This window comes from Scyliorhinus torazame, chromosome 2, assembly GCF_047496885.1.
Source record: "Scyliorhinus torazame isolate Kashiwa2021f chromosome 2, sScyTor2.1, whole genome shotgun sequence".
NCBI classification, from domain to species: domain Eukaryota; kingdom Metazoa; phylum Chordata; class Chondrichthyes; order Carcharhiniformes; family Scyliorhinidae; genus Scyliorhinus; species Scyliorhinus torazame.
In genome coordinates, this window is record NC_092708.1 from 316,323,249 (window position 1) to 316,349,200 (window position 25,952).

General features: G+C 48.3%; 1 protein-coding gene across 3 annotated transcripts in view; it reads right to left on the reverse strand.

Moving 5' to 3' along the window:
- kiaa0586 (KIAA0586 ortholog) overlaps positions 1-25,952 on the reverse strand; it is a 934,633-nt gene that overhangs the window by 349,708 nt on the left and 558,973 nt on the right. For all 3 annotated transcript variants that reach the window (XM_072489245.1, XM_072489251.1, XM_072489243.1), the window contains one exon: positions 25,823-25,939. In XM_072489245.1, the coding sequence (XP_072345346.1) occupies positions 25,823-25,939 (117 nt within the window). The remainder of the gene's footprint in view (positions 1-25,822; positions 25,940-25,952) is intronic.

Sequence of the window (25,952 nt, forward strand, 5' to 3'; positions counted from 1 at the left end):
AAATAAAAAGACGCAGAAGATATGAATGGAAATAGCAGAATCATCAGCAACAGCTGCCATGTAAACTGGCCGAGGTTTTAGATGTTATTTTCCTAGGCTTTAGCGTGCTTGCTTAATTTGACTATTTTATACTAACATCATGTGACCAGAAAAAGAAGTCATGGTGATGCTGTTAACCTTTTACAACAAACTAACCCAAAACAGGGTTAAGAGGCAGTCAATTTATTTCATTAGAAAGAAACACCTCAACTACTCTGGCAATTAAAGGATAAGTAATTAATCAGTGGTTAATCTGAAGTTGGTTTATGTTATTTCTGTATTTCTCCATTAGCATTTCCTATGAGAGAACTAAAATGTTGTGACAGCTGGGACCGAAATGGGATAAGCGTTGGATTGCCGCCCTATCAGGAACTCGCACTGTCTTTACTGTCTGTCTTAATGAATGGGACTCCTGTAAAGGCAGCAAGGTAAGAGACGTAGCTTAAAGGAAGACATTGTCCTACGTTTAAGACAACGTGCATGATTAGATAGAACCAATGAAGTTAACTCATCACATTATTGACAAATTATAGACTAATTAGCCTCTTCCAACAACTTGCTAAGGTGAGCCTACAACAGCACTTGAGCATAAAAAAGGGTTGCGGGAACCATCTTCATGTACATCAAGTGCAGAAGGACTGGTTTAGATCTTCAGGGGTATTTGAACATCCCCCTATCAGTGCAAAGGTCACTTCCAACAAACCTTGGGGACAGATGTGTAGAGTGTGGAGCAGTTTAGAATTCAGCAAAGGAGGACCAAAGGCTCGATTAAGGGGAAAATACAGTAAAAGAGTAAGCATGCGGGGAACATCAAACTGACCGAAAGATTCTATAAGTATGTAAAGAGAATAAGATTGATGAAGACAAATATAGGTCCCTCACAGTCATAAACCGGGCAATTTATAATGGGGAACAAAGAAGTAGCTGACCAACTAAATGCATACTTTGGTTCTGTCTTCACAAAGACAAATAAGATACCAGAAATGTGGGGGGGGACAAGGATGAGTGAGACGGATGAACTGAAGATCAGTATTAGTAGAGAAATTAGTAGGGAAACTAATGGAATTGAAGGCCAATAAATCGTGTGCAGTTTTGGTCTCCTTGTCTGAGGAAGGGTGTTCTTGCTGTAGAGGAGCGCAGAGAAGGTATACCAGATGTCTGACCCCTGGGATGGCAGGACTGACAAAAGAGGAGAAATTGAGTTGGTTAGGTTTGTATTTGCTGGAATTCAGAAGAATGAGGGGGGATCTCATTGAAATGTATAAAATTCGAACAAGACTAGACAGGGTAGATGCAAGAAGAATGTTCCCGATGGGGAGGTGTCCAGAATCAGAGGTCGCAGTCTGAGGATACGGGGTAGACTGTTTAAGACAGAGATGAGGAGAAATTTCTTCACCCAGAGTGGTTAGCCTGTGGAATTCGCTAGCACAGAAAGTAGTTGAGGCCAAAACATTGTAAGTTTTCCAGAAGCAGTTAGATATAACACTTGGGATGAAGTGGGTCAAATGATATGGGGGGAAGGTGGTGTCAGGATATTGAGTTGGATGATCGGGCAATGAATGGCAGAGCAGGTTCGAAAGGCTGAATGGCCTCTCCTGCTCCTATTTTCCATGCTTTTTATGTTTCACCTGGTGGCACTTTGCAGATGTTTAAATTCTACTATATTTTATTCCAGGAAACAGCCAATCCTGGTTAGTAATCTTTTGATGAAGTCTGCAGTCATTTTTTCATTGGAATCCTAACCTGCAGACATGATGAGAGCAACTGACTCGAGTCAGACAGTATACTCTGGCTCTGGTCACACCCAAATGATTGACTGGCCAAACTGGAAGTAAATAGATGGGATCAGGCTCTCTGGCTAACTTCAAATTGCTTTAAAATAAAAGCGAAGAAGATTGGAAATATGCAGCAGGTCAATCTTTGAAGACAGCAGATAATATATGGCATTTCGTGTGTCGGGAGGTCTTATGGCACAGCGGGTAGTGTCCCTGCCTCTGATCCAGAAAGTCTGGGATTGAGTTGATGACCAAGGAGTTCATAATGCGGTCAACCTGCAAATCCTTCCAACATGTCAATGGCTGGCGGCAAGAGCGGCAGACTACATGATGTGGAGTGGCGCCCCTGAAGCTATAAGCCCCTGGTGACACACTCGTGACCTGTTCCAGGAATTGCTATGTATGGAGAGAGACAAAAGTCTGCCTCGCTGCAGTATTAGATCTGGGAAGAGTATTGGATGGATGGGTTTAATGTGTAGACCTATCATCATAGAATTTACAGTGCAGAAGGAGGCCATTCGGCCCATCGAGTCTACACCGGCCCATGGAAAGATCACTCTACCTAAGCTCACAAATCCACCCTATCCCCGTAACCCAGTAGCCCCATCTAACCTTTTTGGACACTAAGGGCAATTTAGCATGGCCAATCCACCTAACCTGCACATCTTTGGACTGTGGGAGAAACCGGAGCAACTGGAGGAAACCCACGCAGACACGGGGAGAACGTGCAGACTCCACACAGACAGTGACCCAAACCAGGAATCGAACCTGGAACTGTGAAGCAACTGTGCTAACCACTGTGCTACCGTGCCGCCCGTAGTGTCATAATTGGGACAACATCTATATACAAAACAAAATGTTTAATGGTTCAAGTAATTATAACGTAACACAATACAAGGGGATTTGAACTAAAGACAAGTCTCTCATTAAACCTGTCACATGTTAATATTATTTAAACTATTTAACCATCTCCTGTTTTTAATTTAGCAGCTTGGGTGTATGCACATTTGCCTGTCCCTTTGTTCAGCTGATTTTTCTGCAATGTTTTCAAGTTGTGTTGAATGGTGACAGCTGAAGTGTTACCTTGTCTATTCTTTCTACAGATGTTTATTAACTTGCTGAGTACTTCTAGCATTTTCTGCTTTTGTTTCAAATTTCCAACAAATGCACATTGCTTATTTTGATTTTCATTCAAATTGTTTTATGCCAGCAAATAATTAGCAACAGCATTTACAATTAACATAGGCTCTCTTGGGATTTTTAGTTAGTTGCCTTGAGTGTCTTTTCTCCTGAAATTTCAATGGATCGCGATGTCCTCCATTCGATTCAAGCTTTGTGGTTCTCATACCTTACATTCAGCAAGCCTCTGATGCATTAAAACTGTCATGATAAACACATTTCAATTACCTGCACACTGTTCATTTGTACTGTTATGGATTAAAATTGTATTTTAGTCCAAAAGAGAAATATACACAAGAAAGTCCTTCTTCAGCCCAAGTTATATTACAGCAGTAAAAACCACCAGTAACCAACCAGATTTCAACTAAAACATTCTTGCATCAGTTTAAAATAAAAGGCCATGGAAAGCCACACATTCACACCTCATTAAAAGCAATAAGCAGGTATGCAGAAAAAAGAAACAGTATGCTTTATTAGGTTTATTCCTCTCCAGACACAGCTACATGTTTTCAAAGGTTTTGAATGCATGGCAACACTTGAAAAAAACCTTGAAGTGCTTGCCTGAAGCATTGTTCTTCTGTTCCCTTTATCAAAGTCTATGTTTGCAGAAATACTCTGAGCGAAGCCAAAACTCACAAAAATAATAGTATACACAAAAGGCAAGAATCAGATGAAAAGCCATGGTGATTAAATGTATAATCATGGGGAGAAGTTCTAGCCCCCAATTGGGGCAGGCGTGAAGGCAGCTGGGTGCAGAGTTTTCCACCGACAGCCAGTGGGCCGGTACCTTGGTTCCACCACAATCCCGGGTGGGCGTGGGGACCATCCAGCTCTACAAGTGGTGGATAGCGCAATCAACTAGTTATGGGCCTAAAATAAGGCCTATGGTTGGGGTCCCTGGAGACAATTGGAAATAGTTTAGTGGAGGCAGCCTCCGGGTGCCAGATTGGGTGACGGGGAATTCCGGTCCCTTAGCAGTCTGTCTGGCTTCAGCTGCTGCTACAGGCTGACCTGTGGAGGAGTTTCCTTCTACAATGGTGGCCAAGTTGTTGAAGCCACTTCTGATTTACATTTTTTTTTAAAGTTGGAGGGAGGGCATGTCCATCTTGGGGGCATCCGTTCCCGCACTTATCTGCAAAGGCGGCCTGCTCACACCTCCGAGCTGGACAGGCTCTTATTGGTCCTCCAGCTTTGAGAGCCCATGCTTTCACTGGACAGCAAGCCCACCATCTGGCCACTATAATAATAATAATAATAATAAATGCTTATTGTCACAAGTAGGCTTCAATGAACTTACCGTGAAAAGCCCCTAGTCGCCACATTCCAGCGCCTGTTCAGGGAGGCCAGTACGGGAATTGAACCCGCGCTGCTGGCATTGTTCTGCATTACAAGCCAGCTCTTTAGCCCTGTGCTAAACCAGCCCCTGAACCAGCTACATTTTATTCTTTCACAGGATGTGGATGTCATTGACCAGGCCAGCATGTAAATGGCCCTGACAAGGTGGTGGTGAGCCTCCTTGAACTGCTATGGTCCAGGGCGGCACTGTGGCACAGTGGTTAGCAGTGCTGCCTCACAGCACCAGGGACCCGGGTTCGATTCCAGGCTTGGGCAACTGTGTGTGTGGACTTTGCACATTCTCCCCGTGTCTGGGTAGGTTTCCTCTGGGTGCTCCGGTTTCCTCCCACAGTCCAAAGATGTGCAGGCTAGGTGGATTGGCAATTTTAAATTGCCCTGAAGTGTTCCACGGTTGAATGCGGTTACAAGGATAGGACGGGCGATTGGGCCCAGTTCAGGTGGTCTTTCGAAGGGTTGGTGCAGACTTGATGGGCCAAATGGCCTCCTTGTTCACGGTAGGGAGTCTATGATTTGATGTAGGTACACCCACAGTACTATTAAGAAGGGAGTTCCAGGAATTTCCATGGAACAATTTGTACTCATGAGACACACACTGGCCGGGATTCACCAATCCCGTGGCCAAGTTTTGACGCCGGCGTGAAAAGTGGCGCAAGCCACTCTGGTGTTAACGGGCCTCAAGTGGAAGGTATTCACCCCTTCCTAGGGGGCTAGTACGTCGCGGAGTGGTGTCCGCAGCTCCGGCGCCCGAAAGCCGTCACGCCACGGCCGGCGCGAGTCCACGTATGTGCGCCATGAGCGGTGCGAGTCCGTGCATGCGCGCTACGGCCAGCGCGAGCCCATCTCCGTGCCAGCCCCCGGGCAATATGGCGGTGCCCTACATGGACCCGACGCGGAGGAACATAGGCCCACCCACACGGAACTAGCCTTCCTGGCAATCGGTAGGCCCCGATCGCGGGCCAGGCCACCGTGGATCCCCCCCCACCCAACCAGGACGGCCCCCGCAGCCAGAACTCCGAGGTCCCGGCGGATGGGACCATACGTAACCCACGCCGGCGGGACTCGGTCGAACTCGGCGGGCACTCGGCCCGTCGATGCCCGGAGAATCGCCGGGGTGGCCGCTTTCAACGGCACCCAACTGGCGCGGGGGCGATCCCGGCGAGGTTCGGCTCCGGAGAATCGGCGGGCCAGCACTGGGGCGGCGTGGCGCAATTCTCGGCCACTTACTCTGTAACTTACCTCGTACATAGGGCGGAATCTTACCAAAACATGGCACGTTCCGGTGAGAAATACGATTTCGCAGGGAATTTTGAGCCTCTCAAGCAACCGTTTTTTTCCTTTACGTGAATCACGCCGTGCTCTTGACGGCCTCCTGCTGATTCACTCGTCCCAGGGAAACTTAATCACTGCAATCACTGAGGAGCTCCATATAAACACCTCCCCAGCACTTGTTCCACATCCACTGGAGGTGAGATGGCAGCCAGGAAGCCTGCTCCAAGATTTTCAGAGCGAGCCCTGACCAGACTTCTGGATGGAGTCCAGCAGAAGCGGGATACTCTGTCCCCGCACTTCACAAAGCGGGCCACCAGCAAGGTAACCATCCCTAAGTGCCAGCTCCCTGCAGAAGAGGAAGGACGTATTGCTGTAGAAAAAAAAGAATTCCCTTCTTCGTGCAGCCGCTTCATCCACCCCTCGCACCTCCAAGGTGATCTTTCGCACAGCCACCTCGCAGATTTGACTACCTGTCATGAGGCCGGGTTGTCCGCTCCATGGCACAGGGCACGAGTTCCATGACTGAGGGGTTCAACTGCATGGTGCAGGCACTGGTGGGAATCCTCCTCCCTGACATTTTACGGTGACTTGCTCCGCAAACCCCTGTGCACACTCGGCTGCTAGGTCTCTCGTTGCAACCATTCTTCTCCAGTGATGAGGATACCATGGACTGACCAAGTGTAGGGAGGCTGACCCAGCCTGGAGGTTAGTTGGAGGAACACAACAGAATCCCTTCAGCTGTTCCAATCGCTGGCTCTACCGGCACACGTGTTGAAGCCTGAGCCTCATTGTAGTGAGTCCCCACCTTAGTTTGTGGCCTCCACACTGGCGCCATGGGCCATCTCCTTATTGGGTACCCCTTGTCCCCGAGGTGCCATTCCTCCAGACGCTGCTCTCCCTCAAACACGTCTGGTGTCAGTGGACACCTCGTGCTCCCTCTTCAGGGAGCACAAATCTAGCAGGGAGGACACAGGAAGCAATGCCTGCATGCCAGTCTCCAGACCCCCTTAAAGCAAAGGGGCGCCCCAAAGTGAATGGAAGGTAAGGCTGCTAGCAACCACTCCCCCTGACTGAACCCTAGCCCTGGCCCCGAGTTGAACTTATTTGTGTCCCCCACATCCTCACTAGTGCACCCTCAGCAGTGAAGAGCCTGGAGAATCATGGCTGCATGAGTGCTCACCTCCGATATTCTCCCTCAGGGGTGAGGCCGACATGTTCATGTTTTTGTAGACCTATGCTAAATGACGCCCAGTGACCATTCCGTGAGGGGGGGGGGGGGGGGGGGGGGGGGGGGTGCAGGTCTGGACAGTGCTCGCTAATGGCATGTTGTTTGTATTAAAATGAAGTTTCTGAGCTCTCGTGGTGCGCTTTTCACTATTCCATCGGAGAGGGGTGAAAATTGCAAAACCCAATCCCGGCAGAAAGAATTGCGTTTTTCAATTCTCTCCGGATTTTGTGCCCGTCCCGAGCTTCTCATGGACAGAAAGTTTAAAGTAACTACCTGAGTCTGACTACAGTCTCTCCAGATAAGAGAGGTCAAGTAATCAGCAGTTGGTGTCGGTTAGGTTGATCTTCGATTAGGATAACATCGTGGGCCGAAGGGCCTTTACTGTGCTCTACTGTTCTATGTTCTATGAAACTTGAGTAGTAGCAGTGGTGACAGTAATATAACGATGGGCTGGTGCCATCAATGGAATGTGAAGGTGAGAAAGTGCAAGAAAACCTGGAAGAAGTAAGAATCAACAAATCTCCCCAAGAAGTAACCAATCGGGAAAACGGTGATGTTGTCAGCAACCAGTCACTGCTATACCTTATCTGTTTGATAGTCTCAAGGGCCGACATAGTTTGATAGTGTCAAGGGAGTTGTGGAAGAAACACTTCCTCTGGTATCAAGCAGTTTCGGACCGCCATGCAAAAGGGAGGAAGCACCAAGTTAGTTAATTTGTTTACGTTGTAGGACTGGTCGCCAACTGTGTCCTCTTGAGACAAGACCATCACAGACTTTGAGATTGACCTAAAAGCTTTGACATGTATTTTAGCCCTAAATAAAACCTTGTGACTGAACAAGCACAATTTAATCAAAGATGCCAAAGACCGGGAATCTGTTGAATAATTTATTCGTGACCTATATCAGCAAGCCATGTTTTGTGGAAACAGTGCATTGAAAGATGAATTTATTCACAACCACATTGTTGTCGTGATGAAAAGCTCTTGGAATTTTTACAGACCAAACACGACTTCACTCTCGGTCAAGTGGTTCAGTAAGCGAGACAGGCTGAACTCAGATAATTTGGACTACAATCAGTCGTGACACCAAGGCTCTGGATGACTCAGTTAGTTGCGTAGCGCAAGGTGGCAGTCCCACCCACTTGAAAGCCTGCCAAAATGGACAAAAGGATGGGAAAACCCACAGGAGCCATCTTGAGATGTTTACACAGCAGTGCTAAGTAGCAGCACAGATGCCAAGATTGCAGAATGTTTCCTGTGCGGTAAGGCTGGTTACTTCAAGCAGTTCTGTAAGTTTAACAACTTTACTAGAGAAAGAAGACAGGAGAAATGCACACCATCCAAGAAGTACCAAAAAATGACAGTGAGGAAATTACAGAGCTCTGAGGGGAAGTGGCCTTTTAAAAAAATTCATCCATGGTCTGTGAATGTCACTGGCTAGGCCAACATTTATTGTCCATCCCTAAGTGCCCTTGAGCACGTGGTGGTGAGCTACCTTCTTGAGACACTGCAGTCCTTGTGATGCAAGTAAACCTATGATGCTGTTAGGGAATGGAATTCCAGGATTTTGACCCAGCGACAGCGAAGGAACAGCTGATATATTTCCAAATCAGGATGGCTTGGAGGAGATCTTCCAGGTGGTGGTGTTCTCTGGTGTTTACAGACCTTGTCCTTCCAGGTGGTAGTGGTCATAGAATCATCACAGAATTTACAGTGCAGAAGGAGGCCATTCAGTCCATTGAGTCTGCACCGGCCCTTGGAAAGAGCACCCTACTTAAGCCCATGCCTCCACCCTATCCCAGTAACCCCACCTAACCTTTTTGGACACTAAGGGCAATTTATCATGGCCAATCGACCTAACCTGCACATCTTTGGACCGTGGGAGGAAACCGGAGCACCCGGAGGAAATCCATACAGACATGAGGAGAACGTGCAGACTCCGCACAGACAGTGACCCAAGCCGCAGTCGTGGGTTTGGAAGTTGCTGTCTAAGGAGCCTTGGTGAGTTCCAGCAGTGCACCTTGTAGATGGTGCACACTGCTGCCACTGAGTGTCGGTGGTGAAGTGATTGGATATTTGTGTATGGGGTGCCAATTAAGTGGGTGGCTTTGTTATGGTTGATGTCTAGCTTCCGAGTGTTGGAGCTGCACTCATCCAGACAAGTCTATTCCTTCATTCTTCTGACTTGTGTCTTGTAGGTGGTGCACAGGCTTTTGGAGTCAGGTGATGAGTCACTCACTGCTGGATCCCTAGCCTCTGACCTGCTGTTGTAGCCAGTATTTATATGGCTGGCCTAGTTCAGTTTCTGTTCAATGGTAAGCCCCAGGCTGTTGATAGTAGAGGGTTCAGTGATGGTAATTCCATTGAATGTCAAGGGACATTGGTTAGATTCTCTCTTGTTGGAGATGGGAGGTGTAACTGTTACTTGCCAACTGTCAGCCCAAGCCTGGATATTGCCCAGGTTTAACTGCATTTGTAGTTGAATTGCTTCAGTATCTGAAGAGTCGCGAATGGCACTGACCATTTGTGCAATCGGTAAACATCCCCACTTCTGAAGTTATGATGGAAGGAAGGTCATTAATGAAGCAGCTGCAGATGGTTGGGCCTAGGACACTACCCTGAGGAACTCATGCAGTGATGCCCTGGAACTGATCTCCAACATTCACAACTATCCTCTTTTGTGCCAGGTATGACTCCAACCAATGAAGAATTTTCTCCCTGATTTTCATTGACTCCAATTTTGCTGGGGCTCCTTGACGTCATATTCGGTCAAATGCTGCCTTGATGTCAAGGGCAGTCATTTCAACTTACCTCTGGAGTTCAGCTCTTATGTCCATATTTGAACCAAGGCTGTAATGAGTTCAGGAGCTGAGTGGCCTTGACAGGACCGAAACTCAGCATCAGTGAGCAGGTTATTGATAAGCAAGAGCCGCTTGATAACACTGCTGATGATCCCTTCCACCACTTTACTGATGAATGATATTAATAATAAGCTTTATTAGTGGACAAGTAGGCTTACATTAACACTGCAATGAAGTTACTTTGAAAATCCCCTAGTCGCCACACTCCGGCGCCTGTTCGGGTACACAGAGGGAGAATTCAGAATGTCCAATTCACCCAACAAGCACGTTTTTGGGGACTTGTGGGAGGAAACCGGAGCACCCGGAGGAAACCCACGCACACATGGGGAGAACGTGCAGACTCCGCATAGACAGTGACCCAAGCCAGGAATCGAAACCAGTTCCCTGGTGCTGTGAAGCAACAGTGCTAACCACTGTGCCACCCTGAGAGTAGACTGATGGGGCAGTTATTGGCCAAGTTGGATTTGTCCTGCGTACAGGACATACTGCACATTGCCAGGCAGATATCAGTGTTGTAGCTGTACTGTAACAGCTTGGCTACCAGTGCGTCTAGTTCTGGAGCACAGCTCCTCAGTACAATTGCCAAGTCCCACAGCCTTTGCAGTATCAGTACCGTTACCCGTTTCTTGATATCACGTGGAGTGAATCGAATTGGCTGAAGTCTGGCATTTGTGATATGGGGACCTCAGGAGGAGGGCGAGATGGATCATTCACTCGACACTTCTGGCTGAAGATTGTTGTGAATTCTTCAGCCTTATCTTTTACACTTATTTCTGGGCTCCCCCATCATTGAGGATGGGGATATTTGTGGAACCTAACTCTTCAGTGAGTTGTTTAATTGTTCACCACCATTCACGACTGGATGTGGCAGGACTATAGAGTTTAAATCTGACCCGTTGGTTGTAGGACTTAGCTCTGGCTATTGCATGTTGCTTACATTGCAAATAGTCCTGAGTTGTAATTTCCCCAGGTTGACACATCATTTTTAAGTATGCCTGGTGCTGCTCCTGGCATGCCCTCCTGCAGTCTTAATTGAATCAGGATTGATGCTCTGGCCTGATGATAATGTGAGGGATATGCCGGGTCAGGAGATGGGTTAGAGATTGTGGTTGCATAGAATTCTGATGGCCCACAATACCTCATGGAAGCCCAGTTTTGAGTGGCCAGATCTGCTTGAAATCAATCCCATCTGGCATGTGTGTGATGCCACACATGCGATAGTGGGTATGCTCAATGTTTAGGTGGAACTTTGTCTCCACAAGCACTTCTCCGACTACTTTCATGGACAAATGCATCTGCAATATGTAGATTCATGAGGGCATGGTCAATATTGTTTCCTTGTTAATAGTTTTTTCACCATCTGCCACAGTCCTAGTCTAGTATCTATGTTATCCGCAGCATCCTGGATTGTGTGAGCCAGTTCTTCCCATTATAGAATGATTCAGCACAGGAGGACATTTGGCCCATTGTGTCTATGCTGACTCTTCGGTAGAACAAGCTAATTACTCCCACTCCCTGCTCTTTTTTTCATAGAATTTACAGTGCAGAAGGAGGCCATTTGGCCTATCGAGTCTGCACCGGCTCTTGGAAAGAGCACTCTACCCAAGGTCAACACCTCCACCATATCCCCTTAGCCCAGTAACCCCAGCCAACACTAAGGGCAATTTTGGACACTATGGGCAATTTATCATGGCCAATCCACCTAACCTGCACATCTTTGGACTGTGGGAGGAAACCGGAGCACCCGGAGGAAACCCACGCACACACAGGGAGGATGTGCAGACTCTGCACAGACAGTGACCCAAGCCGGAATCGAACCTGGGACCCTGGAGCTATGAAGCAATTGTGCTATCCACAATGCTACCGTGCTGCCCTTTATAGCCCTATTAAATTTGTTTTGCTTCAAGCAGTTATCCTATTCTCTTTCAAATGTTATTATTAAGTCTGCTTCCACTACCCTTTTCGGGTACTGAACATTGTTTCCTCATGCTCTCTCTGGCTCTTTGGCCAGCCAGGTCAGTAGTGCTATGACCAAGCTATTTTTGGACATTGAAGTCCCCTGCCCAGAGTACATTCTGTGCCCATGCCACTTTTAGTGCTTCTTCCAATTTGTCTTGAACATGACATAAGCTGAGGGATGTAGTCAAGGCTATAAGAAGAAGCCATAATTCTCACCTGATGCTGGAGGTTTCATGGGATCTGGAGTCAATGTTCAGAATTACTAGGACAACTCCCTCCTGACTGTATACCAGCATGCCATCACCTCAGGTGGGCGTGTCTTGTCTGTGACACCAGGGTTGGTGATAGTAGTTTCTGGATATTGTCTGTAAAGTATGATTCTGTGACTATGAGTATGCCTAGCTGTTGCTTGACTAGTCTGTGGGACACATCTCCCAATTTTTGCACCCAGCCCATAAGAAGGACTTTGCAGGATTGGCAGGGAGGGGTGTGTAATTGCTGTTTCCAATGCCTAGATCGATGCCAAGTGATCCGTCTGGTTTCATTCCTTTTTGACTTTGTAGTGGTTTGGTACTGCTGAGTGGCTTGGAAGGCCATTTCAGAGAGCATTTAACAACATTGAGGGGTCTGACGTCACATGTAGGCCAAACCAGGTAACGATACCAGATTCAGGTGCTAAAGGACATTCATGAATGAGATGGCTTTTTTAAAAAAAACAACAATCAACGATGGTTTCATGGTCATCATTACTGGTACTAACTTTTTAATTCAAGATTTATTAATTAAATTCCACCAGCTGCCTTGGTGGAATATGAACTTGAGTCCCCATCGCACTAGCCTGGGACCCTGGATGTCCAGTCTCGTGACATCGCCTTCCCATATACTGTACATAATAAATACACGACAACTACTATACATTAGGGTTACATTACATTACCAATGTAATAGGTCCCCAATTTGTATTAATTCATGAAACTGGCTTTGGCCAGAGTTTTAGACACCAAACTGTAGTGTGCACTTAAAATCATGGCCAGTAGGATTCCAATGAGAAGGCAGTACATTGGAACATAGAACTTAGGAGCAGCAGTATCCCTTCGAGCCTGCTCCACCATTCAAATAAGATTATGACTGATGTGGTTATGGTATCAGCTTCACTTTCCAAAGCCTTTGGCTCCTTTATCAAACATCTACCTGACTCAGCCTTGAATACATTTAATGAGGAAATCTCCACTACTTTCTTGTAAGAGTATTGCAGTCCAACGACCCTCTTGGAGAAAAAGGTTTCTCCTCATCTCGGTCCTTAAACTATGTCCCCTAGTCTCCCCCACAAAAGGCAACATCCTCTGGATAGTCACCTTATCAAGTCCCCTCAAGATCTCATATGTTTCATTAAGATCACCCCATATTCTTCCAAAAGCCAATGGGCATAGGCTCAACCTGTTCAACCTTTCTTCATAAGATAAGCCCTTCGTCTCAGGACTGAGTTAGGTGCACCTTCTCTTAACTGCTTCAAAAGCAGTTATATCTTTTTTTCAAATAAGGAGACCAAAACTGTACACAGTATCCCAGATGTAGTCTTGCCAAGGCCCAGTACAGCTGCAGTAAAACGTCCCTATTTTTATATTCCATTCCCCTTGCAATAAATTTCCATTTGCCTTCCCAATCACTTGCTGTACCTTCATACCAACTTTATGTGATTCATGTATGTGGACACCCAGAATCTTCTCTAACACCGGGTTCTGCAATATTTCTCCATTTAATAGCATACTGCTAGTCTATTATCACGATTCCAGACCAGAACCCAACAGTTACTAGGATAGTGGACCAATATTTTATTTAGTTTGTAAGACTGTGAGGAAAGGATACTTCGCTCCAGGAGTGATTCCACGTGCAAATAGGGATATGATATTTTAAAACAAACTTTATTGTTAACATAGTATTACTCTAACTTTAACAACAAACAAGAAAATAGTTGACAATTATCTGTTAAACAATGCTTAACAATGACAATGAAGCACTAATTCCTAACCACTATCTTTTATCTCCACTCAAGCAAAACCCATCTCATGTCAAAATTCACTTTTAGGTGCAGTTAGCCAACCCAGGAATACTTGCTGTAAAGAGATGTCCTGGATAAACCGCTTTGAGAGAGAGATCTTTCAGGAACCAGCTTGCAGATTCTTGCCTGAATCTAACTACTGTTTAACCTGCCAGCATTTCAGAAACTGCTGTTCTGTTCACCTGCAAAATCCTTCAAACTAAACTGCTTTGGGAGAAGTTGTTGGTCAGTGCACAGTCAAACCTTCAACTGACCTCAACCTCAGCACCTGGTTGCTTCAGCCCCTGGCTCCTCCCATTAAATACATCATCTTACTAAAGCTAATCATCGTGTTGCACCGGGTGTGGATCTGGGCATGCTGGTTAAATAGCAGGAAGAGAAGTTCCACACTGGGAAGAGTGGCGGGAGTGGCCGGGGTCAGCAGGTGTCGGTTGACTTACAGGAGTGCAATGGGGGGAGCAATGCAGCTAGGGGGGGACCTAGCTGGTGGTGGGGGGGGGGGGGGGGGGGGGGGCACCGGGTTGCTGCTGGAATGGCCAAGGGGGAGCTGGAGTCCGTAGGAGGAGGTCAGGGCGGGGGTCTGTCACTGTGGGAAACGGACCGTGCGGGGGGCGCGGGCACGTGGCTGGCCTAGGAGGGGATATGGCTAGTCGGCGGGGGAGTAGCCCCCTGATCCGGCTGCTAACCTGGAATGTAAGGGGACTGAACGGGCCGGTCAAACGGGCCCGGGTGTTCGCGCACCTGAAGGGACTGAAGGCAAATGTGGCCATGCTTCAGGAGACGCACCTGAGGGTGGTGGATCAGGTAAGGTTGAGAAAGGGGTGGGTAGGGCAGGTGTTTCATTCGGGATTGGATTCAAAAAATCGGGGGGGTGGGAATCTTGGTGGGGAAGAGAGTGTCGTTCGAGGTGTCGAGCATCGTGGCAGACAATGGCGGCAGGTATGTGATGGTAAGTGGCAAGCTGCAGGGGGAGCGGGTGGTGTTGGTCAATGTATATGCCCCGAATTGGGACAATGCGGGGCTCATGCGGCGTATGTTGGGCCGGATTCCGGACCTGGAGACAGGGGGCCTGATAATGGGGGAGGGGGGATTTCAATACGGTGCTGGACCTGGCACTAGATCGCTCTAGGTCTAGGACGGGTAGGAGGCCGGCGGCGGCCAAGGTGCTGAGGGGGCTCATGGACCAGATGGGAGGGGTGGACCTATGGAGGTTTGCGAGGCCAGCGGCCAGGGAATTCTCATTCTGCTCCCATGTCCACAAGGCCTATTCCCGGATTGACTTCTTTGTTATGTGTAGGGCGCTTATTCCGAGAGTGGAAGATACTGAGTACTCGGCGATAGCCATTTCCGATCACGCTCCGCATTGGATAGACCTCGAGCTGGGGGAGGAAGGGGACCAGCGCCCGCTGTGGCGCTTAGAGTTGGGGTTGCTGACGGACGAGGTGGTGAGCGGGCGGGTCCGAGGGTGCATAGAGAGTTACCTGGAGGCTAATGACAATGGGGAGGTCCAAGTGGTGAGCGGCCCCGCATTGTAAAAGTTTCTTTAAATACATTAAAAACAAACGGGAGGCAAAAGTAGACATTGGGCCGCTCTAAAATGACGCTGGTAATCTAGTGATGGGAGACAAGGAAATAGCTGAGGAACTAAATAAGTGCTTTGCGTCAGTCTTCACAGTAGAAGACATGAGTAATATCCCAACAATTCAGGAGAGCCAGGGGGCAGAGTTGAATATGGTAGCCATCACAAAGGAGATAGTGCTAGAGAAACTAAGAGGTCTAAAAATTGATAAATCTCCGGGCCCAGATGGGCTACATCCTAGACTTCTAAAGGAGATAGCTGAAGAAATAGTGGAGGCGTTAGTTATGATCTTTCTAAAGTCACTGGAGTCAGGGAAAGTCCCAGAGGATTGGAAAATCGCTGTTGTAACCCCCCTGTTCAAGAAGGGAACAAGAAAAAAGATGGAAAATTATAGGCCAATTAGCCTAACCTCGGTTGTTGGCAAGATTCTAGAATCCATTGTTAAGGATGAGATTTCTAAATTCTTGGAAGTGCAGGGTCGGATTAGGACAAGTCAGCATGGATTTTGTAAGGGGAGGTCGTGCCTGACAAACCTGTTAGAATTCTTTGAAGAGATAACAAATAGGTTAGATCAAGGAGAGCCAATGGATGTTATCTATCTTGACTTCCAAAAGGCCTTTGATAAGGTGCCTCACGGGAGACTGCTGAGTAAAATAAGGGCCCATGGTATTCGAGGCAAGGTATTAACATGGATTGATGATTGGCTGTCAGGCAGAAGGCAGAGAGTTGGGATAAAAGGTTCTTTTTCGGAATGGCAACCGGTGACGAGTGGTGTCCCGCAGGGTTCAGTGTTGGGGCCACAGCTGTTCTCTTTATATATTAACGATCTAGATGACGGGACTGGGGGCATTCTGGCTAAGTTTGCCGATGATACAAAGATAGGTGAAGGGGCAGGTAGTATGGAGGAGGTGGGGAGGCTGCAGAAAGATTTAGACAGTTTAGGAGAGTGGTCCAAGAAATGGCTGATGAAATTCAACGTGGGCAAGTGTGAGGTCTTGCACTTTGGAAAAAAGAATAGAGGCATGGACTATTTTCTAAACGGTGACAAAATTCATAATGCTGAAGTGCAAAGGGGCTTGGGAGTCCTAGTCCAGGATTCTCTAAAGGTAAACTTGCAGGTTGAGTCCGTAATTAAGAAAGCAAATACAATGTTGTAATTTATCTCAAGAGGCTTGGAATAGAAAAGCAGGGATGTACTTCTGAAGCTTTATAAAGCATTAGTTAGGCCCCATTTAGAATACTGTGCGCAATGTTGGGCCCCACACCTCAGGAAGGACATACTGGCACTGGAGCGGGTCCAGCAGAGATTCACATGGATGATCCCAGGAATGGTAGGCCTAACATACGATGAACGTCTGAGGATCCTGGGATTATATTCATTGGAGTTTAGGAGGTTGAGGGGAGATCTAATAGAAACTTACAAGATAATGAATGGCTTAGATAGGGTGGACGTAGGGAAGTTGTTTCCATTAGCAGGGGAGACTAGGACCCGGGGGCACAGCCTTAGAATAAAAGGGAGTCACTTTATAACAGAGATGAGGAGAAATTTCTTCAGCCAGAGAGTGGTGGGTCTGTGGAATTCATTGCCACAGAGGACGGTGGAGGCCGGGACGTTGAGTGTCTTTAAGACAGAAGTTGATAAATTCTTGATTTCTCGAGGAATTAAGGGCTATGGAGAGAGCGGGTAAATGGAGTTGAAATCAGCCATGATTGAATGGTGGAGTGGACTCGATGGGCCGAATGGCCTTACTTCCGCTCCTATGTCTTATGGTCTTATGGTGGTCTGGGAGGCGATGAAGGCGGTGGTCAGGGGAGAGCTGATCTCCATTAGGGCCCATAAGGAGAGGAGGGAGAAGAGAGAGAGGGAGAGGCTGGTGGGGGAGATGGTGAGCGTGGACAGGAGGTACGCGGAGGTCCCGGAGGATGGATTGCTTAGGGAGCGGCGCAGCCTCCAGGCCAAATTCGATCTGTTGACCACCAGGAAGGCGGAGGCGCAGTGGAGGAAGGCGCAGGGGGCGGTATATGAATATGGAGAAAAGGCGAGCCGGATGCTGGCGCACCAGCTTCGGAAGCGAGAGGCAGCTAGGGAGATCGGGGGAGTTAAGGATGGGGGAGGGAGCGTGGTGCAAAGTGGGGTGGGTATCAATAGGGTCTTCAGGGACTTCTACGAGGAACTGTATCGGTCCGAGCCCCCGCTGGAGGGAGGGATGGGTCGCTTTCTGGACCGGTTGAGATTCCCGAGGGTGGAGGAGGGGCAGGTGACAGGGCTGGGGGCGTTGGTTGGGTTGGAGGAGTTGGTCAAAGGGATAGGAAGCATGCAGGCGGGGAAGGCACCGAGGCCAGATGGGTTCCCGGTCGAATTTTATAAGAAGTAAGTGGACCTGCTGGGCCCTCTGTTGGTAAGGACCTTTAATGAGGCAAGGGAAGGAGGGGCTTTGCCCCCGACGATGTCTCGGGCGCTGATCTCCTTGATCCTGAAGCGGGACAAGGATCCCCTACAATGTGGGTCATACAGGCCGATCTCACTCCCAAATGTAGATGCAAAGTTGTTGGCGAAGAATTTAGCCACGAGTATAGAGGACTGCGTGCCGCAGGTCATTCACGAGGATCAGACGGGGTTCATGGAAGGGAGACAGCTGAATACGAATGTACGGAGGCTCTTGAATGTTATAATGATGCCGGCGGTGGAAGGGGAGGCGAAGATAGTGGCGGCGTTGGACGCGGAGAAGGCCTCTGAAAGGGTAGAGTGGGGGTACCTGTGGGAGGTGTTGAAAAGGTTCGGGTTTGGGGAGGGGTTTATCAGGTGGGTGAGGCTGCTGTATGAGGCCCCGGTGGCGAGTGTGTCCAAGAACAGAAGAAGGTCAGAGTATTTCCGGCTACACCGGGGTACGAGGCAGGGGTATCTCTTGTCCCCCCTGCTCTTTGCGCTGGCGATTGAGCCCCTGGCCATGGCTTTGAGGGAGTCAAGGAATTGGAGGGGGATGGTGCGGGATGGGGAGGGACATCGGGTGTTGCTCTCTGCGGACGATTTGCTGTTATATGTGGCGGACCCGGTGGGGGTAATGCCAGAGGTGATGAGGATTCTCAGGGAGTTTGGGGATTTCTCCGGGTATAAGCTTAATATGGGGAAGAGCGAGTTGTTCGTTGTTCACCCAGGGGACCAGGAGAGGGGGATTGGTGAGCTCCCACTAAAAAGGGCGGAGAGGAGTTTCAGGTACCTGGGGGTCCAGGTGGCGAGGAGTTGGGGGGCCCTGCATAAGTTTAACTTCACGAGACTGGTGGGGCAAATGGAGGAGGAGTTTAAGAGGTGGGACGTGCTGCCACTCTCCCTGACGGGTAGGGTGCAGTCAGACTTTTGTTCCTGTTCCAGTGCCTCCCCATCCTGATCCCTAAGGCTTTCTTCAGGTGGGTTAACAGGAGCATTGTGGGGTTTGTGTGGGCGCAGAAGACCCCGAGGGTGAGAAGGGTGTTCCTGGAGCGGTGCAGGGATAGGGGGGGGTTGGCGCTGCCTAACCTCTGTGGGTATTATTGGGCCGCCAACGTGGCGATGGTGCGTAAGTGGGTGATGGAGGGGGATGGGGCGGCATGGAAGAGGCTGGAGATGGCGTCCTGTATGGGTACGAGCCTGGAGGCGCTGGTGACGGCGCCGCTGCCGCTTCCTCCAACGAGGTATACCACGAGCCCGGTGGTGGCGGCTACCCTCAAAATTTGGGGGCAATGGAGACGTCACAGGGGGGAGGTGGGGGCCTTGGTGTGGTCCCCGATTCGGGGGAACCACCGGTTTGTCCCGGGGAGGTTGGACGGAGGGTTTCTGAGCTGGCACAGGGCAGGTATTAGAAGGATGGGGGACCTGTTTGTGGACGGGAAGCTCGCAAGCCTGGGTGAGCTGGAGGAGAAGTTCAGGCTCCCCCTGGGGAACACGTTCAGATATATGCAGGTAAGGGCTTTTGTTCGGCGGCAGGTGGTGGAGTTCCCACTGTTGCCACCACACAGTGTCCAGGACAGGGTGCTGCCGGGGGTGTGGGTTGGAGAGGGGAGGATCTCGGCAACGTATCAGATGATGCAGGAGGAGGTGGAGGAGCTAAAGGGTAAGTAGGAGGAGGAATTGCGTGAGGAGATTGATGAGGGGACGTGGGCGGATGCCCTGGGGAGAGTGAACTCTTCCTCCTCTTGCGCGAGGTTCAGCCTCATACAATTTAAGGTGCTGCATAAGGCTCACATTACCGGGGCAAGAATAAGCCGGTTCTTTGGGTGCGAGGACAGTTGTGTTAGGTGCTCAGGGAGCCCAGCAAACCACACCCACATGTTCTGGGCGTGCCCAGCACTGAAGGACTTTTGGAAGGGTGTAGCGAGGACGGTGTCGAGGGTGGTAGGTTCCAGGGTCAAGCCGGGCTGGGGGCTCGCAATATTTGGGGTGGCAGAGGAGCCGGGAGTGCAGGAGGCGAAAGAGGCCAGAATTCTGGCCTTTGCGTCCCTGGTAGCCCGGCGAAGGATTCTTCTTCAGTGGAAGGATGTGAGGCCCCCAAATGTGGAATCCTGGATCAGCGATATGGCGGGGTTTATTAAATTGGAGAGGGTGAAATTTGCCTTAAGGGGATCGGTGCAAGGGTTCTTCAGGCGGTGGCAACCGTTCCTAGACTTCCTGGCAGAACGTTAGAAGATGGTCAGCAGCAGCAACCCGGGGGGGAGGTTGGTTCAATTTTCTTGAGTGGGCGTGTATATTTGCTTTTGTGTTGATGAAGGCTGTTAATTTATTATTTATGTAAACGGGGGGGGGGGTTGTTTTCTTTCTGTATTTTGTTGTTGATATTTTGCGAAAATTTGAATTAAAATTATTAAAATTAAAAAAAATAGCAGGAAGTGCCAAAATAGAGATTAGCACCCTATCCAACCAGTCTGCTCCCAGCGGCAAATTCTGGAACTCGCCCAAATATGACGAGCATATCATTAATATCATTGAGATGAAAATGCATTCATTTTCATCTCATTAGCAGGGTTGAAGACAAATGTTACAGCCTCCCAGGAAGCAACCAGCTCCCCAGTGAAAAATCACATAGGTGTCATTTCGTGCTCCTTTTAAAAAAAAATGTGAAGCTGGCATAATGACTGCTGAGGGTAACTGAGGAGATGAGTAACCATTTCCATTTTTTGGCATGCAGCGCAAGGGCACTGGTAGGGAGGGAACCCCTCGGGGGGGGGGGGGGGGGGGTGGGGGGGTGGGGGGGTGGGGGGGGGGGTGTTTCATCTGCAGGGGTAACTACAGCTGCTGCCTATCGGTCCTACAGAGCCCTGCTCTTGGCAGAAGGTCATTTTAACTTCCTTTGACTTTGAGCAGCCTCAAGCTTCACAGCTGAAGGCTATTGCGAATAAGGAATTGGCCTTGTTAGTTCTGTGAGCACTTCACAGCTTCAAGTTGTGTTTGCTGCTGCTTGTGGCTTCAAATACCTGGAGGCTGCTGTTGCTGTTTCCTTCTGTAGCCGGAAAGAAGGACAATTTTTTCTAAGCTACCTGGGTCCTGGAACACCGGGCTCAGGGGACGCATGAGTCCAGAAGGCAATGAGGTTTGAAGCAAGAAGAGCTGCGGGACCTGGTGCACGACATTGTTCTGAATGAGCCACCTGATGACGCTGTTGAAGAAATGCTTTTGCAGATTGCTGATACTTTTATTGTTGTGAGTGGTGAGTGCTGCATGTAATTGGCACATCACTGAGGGTTAAACACACTGGAAGTCAAGGATGTTCAGCTGCACCTTGAGCGTCAATGGAATATGTAGATGCCAGAATTGGTTCCAGTGTGTTTGCGACCTCCAGAAGTGGGGGAGGGCTCCTGATATGGCTGGGGGTGAGTGTACAGAGTGAGGTTCTGCAGCACAACTGGATGGCATTCTGAGACAAGGCAGAACGGGTAAGGGTGGGGGAGGTTTGGGGATTTGAGGGTCCCGGGGTGGAAGCCCTAACTGATTGTTGGTCTCTCTCCTTCTCCAATTCCTTACAGATGTAACAATATGGCTGATTATGTCAATCCCACAGAGGCTGCCCTCTCGGTGCTGGTAGAAGCCCAAGCGGCCAGACACCGGAGTAGGCGGCAGCAGCATTGATGCAGGGGGCCGCCGCACACCCTGAACACCCGGCCACCCTTCAGGCCGAGGTGGAAACCAGAGGGGGACGCCAGTGGCGGCCCAAGATGTACAGGCGTCATTGGTCTTTCGAGAAGATGTGCTGCAGCCAACTGCATCTCAACAAAGAGACAGTGTGGCATCTGTACCACGTCCTCGCAGACTTGGCACCCCATGGAGGAGGACACCTGCTCCCGGTGGCCGTGAAAAAAAACAAATCCCAGAACCTTTATGCAATTGGCGCCGTGCCACCCTGTTCTGCCCGCTGCCCTTGAGATGCGCCAGTGTCAGGAGGGAGGATTCGGAAGAACTGGAGACCGTCATCGTCTCCTTGGTGGCAGGTCCCGGGTTGGCCTACATCACTTCCTCCTCCCTGACGGTGCCTGTCCAGCCCTGGGGTCTCGATGGGATGGAGGGGCTCCAGAGACCGCTGCGTCATCTGGCTCTGTCAGTCCTGACGCCTCCCTGTTGTCTGCACCATGGTGTCAACGCCCTCAGCAATGCTCCTCAGTGACTGGGCCATGCTCTGCAGTGTCTCGGCAATGTCCACTTGCATGCAGGACATGTCGCCCACTGACTGGGACATGATGTCAAAGCCCTCAGCTATGGTCATCAGAGACTGAGCCATGCCTTGGACACCACTACTTAAGACGCTGACATTGTGCTCCAGGCTTTGCACTGCGGTTGCCACCCTAGCAGTGTTTGCCTTAGTGCCAAGCATTATCGGCATCATCTTCTCGCATGTAGACTTAGGGACTCCTCCAATTGGCTCAACCCCATTAGATGGAAATCCTGCGAGAGAATGAGCATATGGTCAAGGAGAGGGAAGGATCGTTTTGTCTGACAAGAAGTCACTTGAGACAGGTCATTTAGGTGAAGGGGCAGTGGATACACACCTCTGCAGTGCAGGCCAACCTCGCTGTTGGTGACTGCTCTCTCCTTGGTCAACCCTGCAATCTCCAGGACCCCTTCCTCATAGTGGGTGAGGACTCAGATCTCTGATTTTCCACCCACCCCTATCTTGGCCCTTTCCCGCTTATTATGGGCTATCTTGTCCTGCGGGGACAATGAAAAGGCTACAACTGGACATGAAGGGGTTGTGCTGATGGGTTCCAGGGGTGCTGAGAAACAGGTACGGAGATCGGATCGTTGGAGCTTGGTGGAGGTCGTTGGTCTTCTTCCGACATTAGGCACTGGTGCTCCTGGTCATGCTACTCGCATTGCCAGCCGCTGCCAGTGCCTTCCAGGAGGTATTGGTGACCCTGCTGCTGATCCTCTGACCCCCTCGGGGGAACAGGATGTCCCGTCTCCCATCTACAGCGTCGAGAAGCCTGGCCAGGTCGGCATCCCCAAAACGAGGAGCAGATCTGCACGCTGCCACGCCTGTGTGTTAACTGGAGTTAATGTGAGGGAACATTTAAAAGCAGTTCCCCCTTGTTAGCGGTGAGATGCTGAGGCATGGGTCTGGTGAATCAGACCATGAGACAGCCAGTAATGGCAAGAAACTCATGGAGGCTTATTTCCAGCACTAAGTGCCGTTAAATTCAGGCCGCAATCTCGCCAATGCGGCCGCCGAGAAACACCCCGGCAATCACACTCAAAATGACACTTAGAAATGTTTCCATCAAATTGCGCCCAAATCTCTAATTATCTACTCTCCAGGAACCTTCTTTCTATAAACAGCCCAACGTTTATGATACTTTAATTATCCTTTGTAACCAGTATCTGCTGGTCTTGTAAACCAGGATTTAAAAAAAAACACTACAGCAGCAGTCATACGCACAGAAACCCAGACATTTAACCTATACTGCACCAAAAATATATAGTACAAAATATATCTGAAATTAATACATTCATCACACTATTCTTCCTGCCAAAGTGGAGAAGTTCACATTTTCCCACATTATACCCCTTCTGCCAACGTTTTGTCCACTCACTTAACCTGTTATATCACTTTACAGACTCTCTACCTCCTCTTGACAACTCACTTTCCTACCTATCTTGGTGTCATCCGCAAATTTAGCCACGATACATTCGGTCCCTTCATCTAAGAGATTGATATAGATTGTTAAACGTTGAGGGTCCGATACTGATCCCTGCGGCACTCTTATAGCTTGCCAATCTGAAAAAGACCCACTCATTCCTTGTCTTTGCTTCCTGTTAGCTAACCAATCATTATCCATGCTAATATGTTACACCCTGCCCCTGTGCTGAAGCTCATCAATCCGTGCTTACTGAAGACATGTTTGCCATAGAGCACACTGGTGTCCAGAAGCTCCCACATTCGGAAATCACAACAAATCACCTGCCCTGTCATCCTTAATGTGTTTTAATTAACTAATTATTTATTTTCCTTTTAAAAAATATTTTATTCAATACCTCTCCTTACTACCACTTATTGTACTAATTTAAAACTTAGTAATAAAAATAGATCCTTACCACTTAAAATAAAATATTTTTTAAAATATAAATTTAGAGTACCCAATTACTTTTTTCTCCAATTAAGAGGCAATTTAGCATGGCCAATCCATCTAACCTGCACATCTTTGGATTGTGGGAATGAAACCCACGCAGACATGGGGAGAATGTGCAAAGTCCACACGGACAGTGACCCAGGGCTGGGATTCGAACCCGGGTCCTCAGCACCGCAGTCCCAGTGATAACCACTATAAAATAAAATATTTAAAAATTTATATGTTTTCTCATTTCCTGCTTAGAGCGGTTACTCACCAGCCAATCAATTTATGGCTTTCCTGTGCTGTCACGATTTGCTCCTCCCCACCCCCTTGGCTTTTGTAATGAAACTATGACTGGTCTCAGGGGATTGTATGTGGGCTATCCATAGCAAATAGGGTAGTACAGTTCCCACCTGCAGTTTAAGTAATACCTCTGTAACATAGCAACATGGATTGAAATGCAAGGCCGATGCCTAAAATTGCCGAAAGACAAAAAAAATCTTGTTTTCCTCACTGCTTGCCCAGCAATTCAAACATTTCCTTTCACGCACTGAGCTCAGAAAGCTGTGATTGACAAAAGGACAGAAAGATATCAGCTTTACAGCGCCCTCTCAATAGATACATGTTTCAAATGGGTTATGGGTCAGGGTTTAGTTCACCTGAAAACTAAAAAGCAGAACCAGAGCTCAGCTCCACCCACACTCTGACATCACTGCAGTAACATGAGCAGCTAACCATTTCTTAAAGCGACATTCTCATGACAAATGTTAATACAGATTGGTATTTGGGGATTTGGCAGATGCCAACTTTAGCTTGGACACAGCTCTTTCGGATCTTTATAAGAGTGATGAAAAATGCTTTGGTTTTCTTACCTTCCTTTGAAACAGCAAAATGCCAATGAAGTTAAATTTGTGGTGAATAAGCCTGGCTTAAAGCTGTTCTGCTTCATGCTATGGAATAATTAAGCATAAAGGCTTTTATGGCCCATGTGTAGGGAAAAATGTAAAATAGATTTGTGGTAAAAAGGCAACAACTGTAGAGGACAGGTTTACGTCAATCACTCATTCAGAATATTGGAGGAGGAACTGGCTTCATGGCAGGCACACTTCTTCACTAAAATCCTCCACATGAAAAAATAGATTAAATAGCTGGTGATGATTAAGCCCGACCTGCAACACTGAACATGGACATCTAGAGCAAGAAGTCACTGGCAGGCCAAGATGATCGTCAGTTCTTCCACTCCATGATGTGATTATGTGAAAACTGATGGGACACAGTGCCTGATACATGTGTATGGTTCATGTGTACTATAACTGGGTTGCAGAACAGCAAGCTAGATACCTCTCATTACTAGAATCACTATGCAAAGAGGTATGATGTTTGTTCACGAGAATGAGGGTCAATATATTTACTTATTTTAATGGTTCATTGCTTACCTGGGTACTCGTGAAGGGTTTTTGTCTCCAACCTTCACTTGTCGGTTGACCAATGACCACTTATACTTATCCAATACCACAGCCAGGTAGGACTGCAGAATCCTGAGCATGACTAATGATTGACCATCTAACCTGACTTACAATGGAGCTTAAATGGGTAGTTTGATGGGGCTTAAAGGAGTAGATCTATAACTGGGGGATTTGACACCCTTGCTCACACATAACTCTTCAAGGCAATGTTCTAAAGAGTAGGATAGATGTATCTGTGCTTGCGAGTTGCAGAATTTTAACTGGTTAAGCTTCTTCATTATTCCAGAATGGTCGTGGGTGGGGGGTGGGGTTGATTCCTCGTGACCTTAAGTGAAATGTCATCCAAATATGGATTCTAATGAAATCTTTATAAAAGGCAAGAGGGGGGAAAAAAGGACAAGATGCACATAATATACAGGCTGACCTGAATTATTCCTTTAAACGGAAAGGAAAACATTTAAAAATGATGACAACAAAGATACCTGTATCGGAGTTTGTGCAGATTGGCGCATAATCTGCAGCTGCTCAGGGCTTGGTGATCGCTGACTCGCTGCAGGACTTATACTGGGAATGCTATCAATATCTACACTTGGTAGTACCTGAAGACAAACA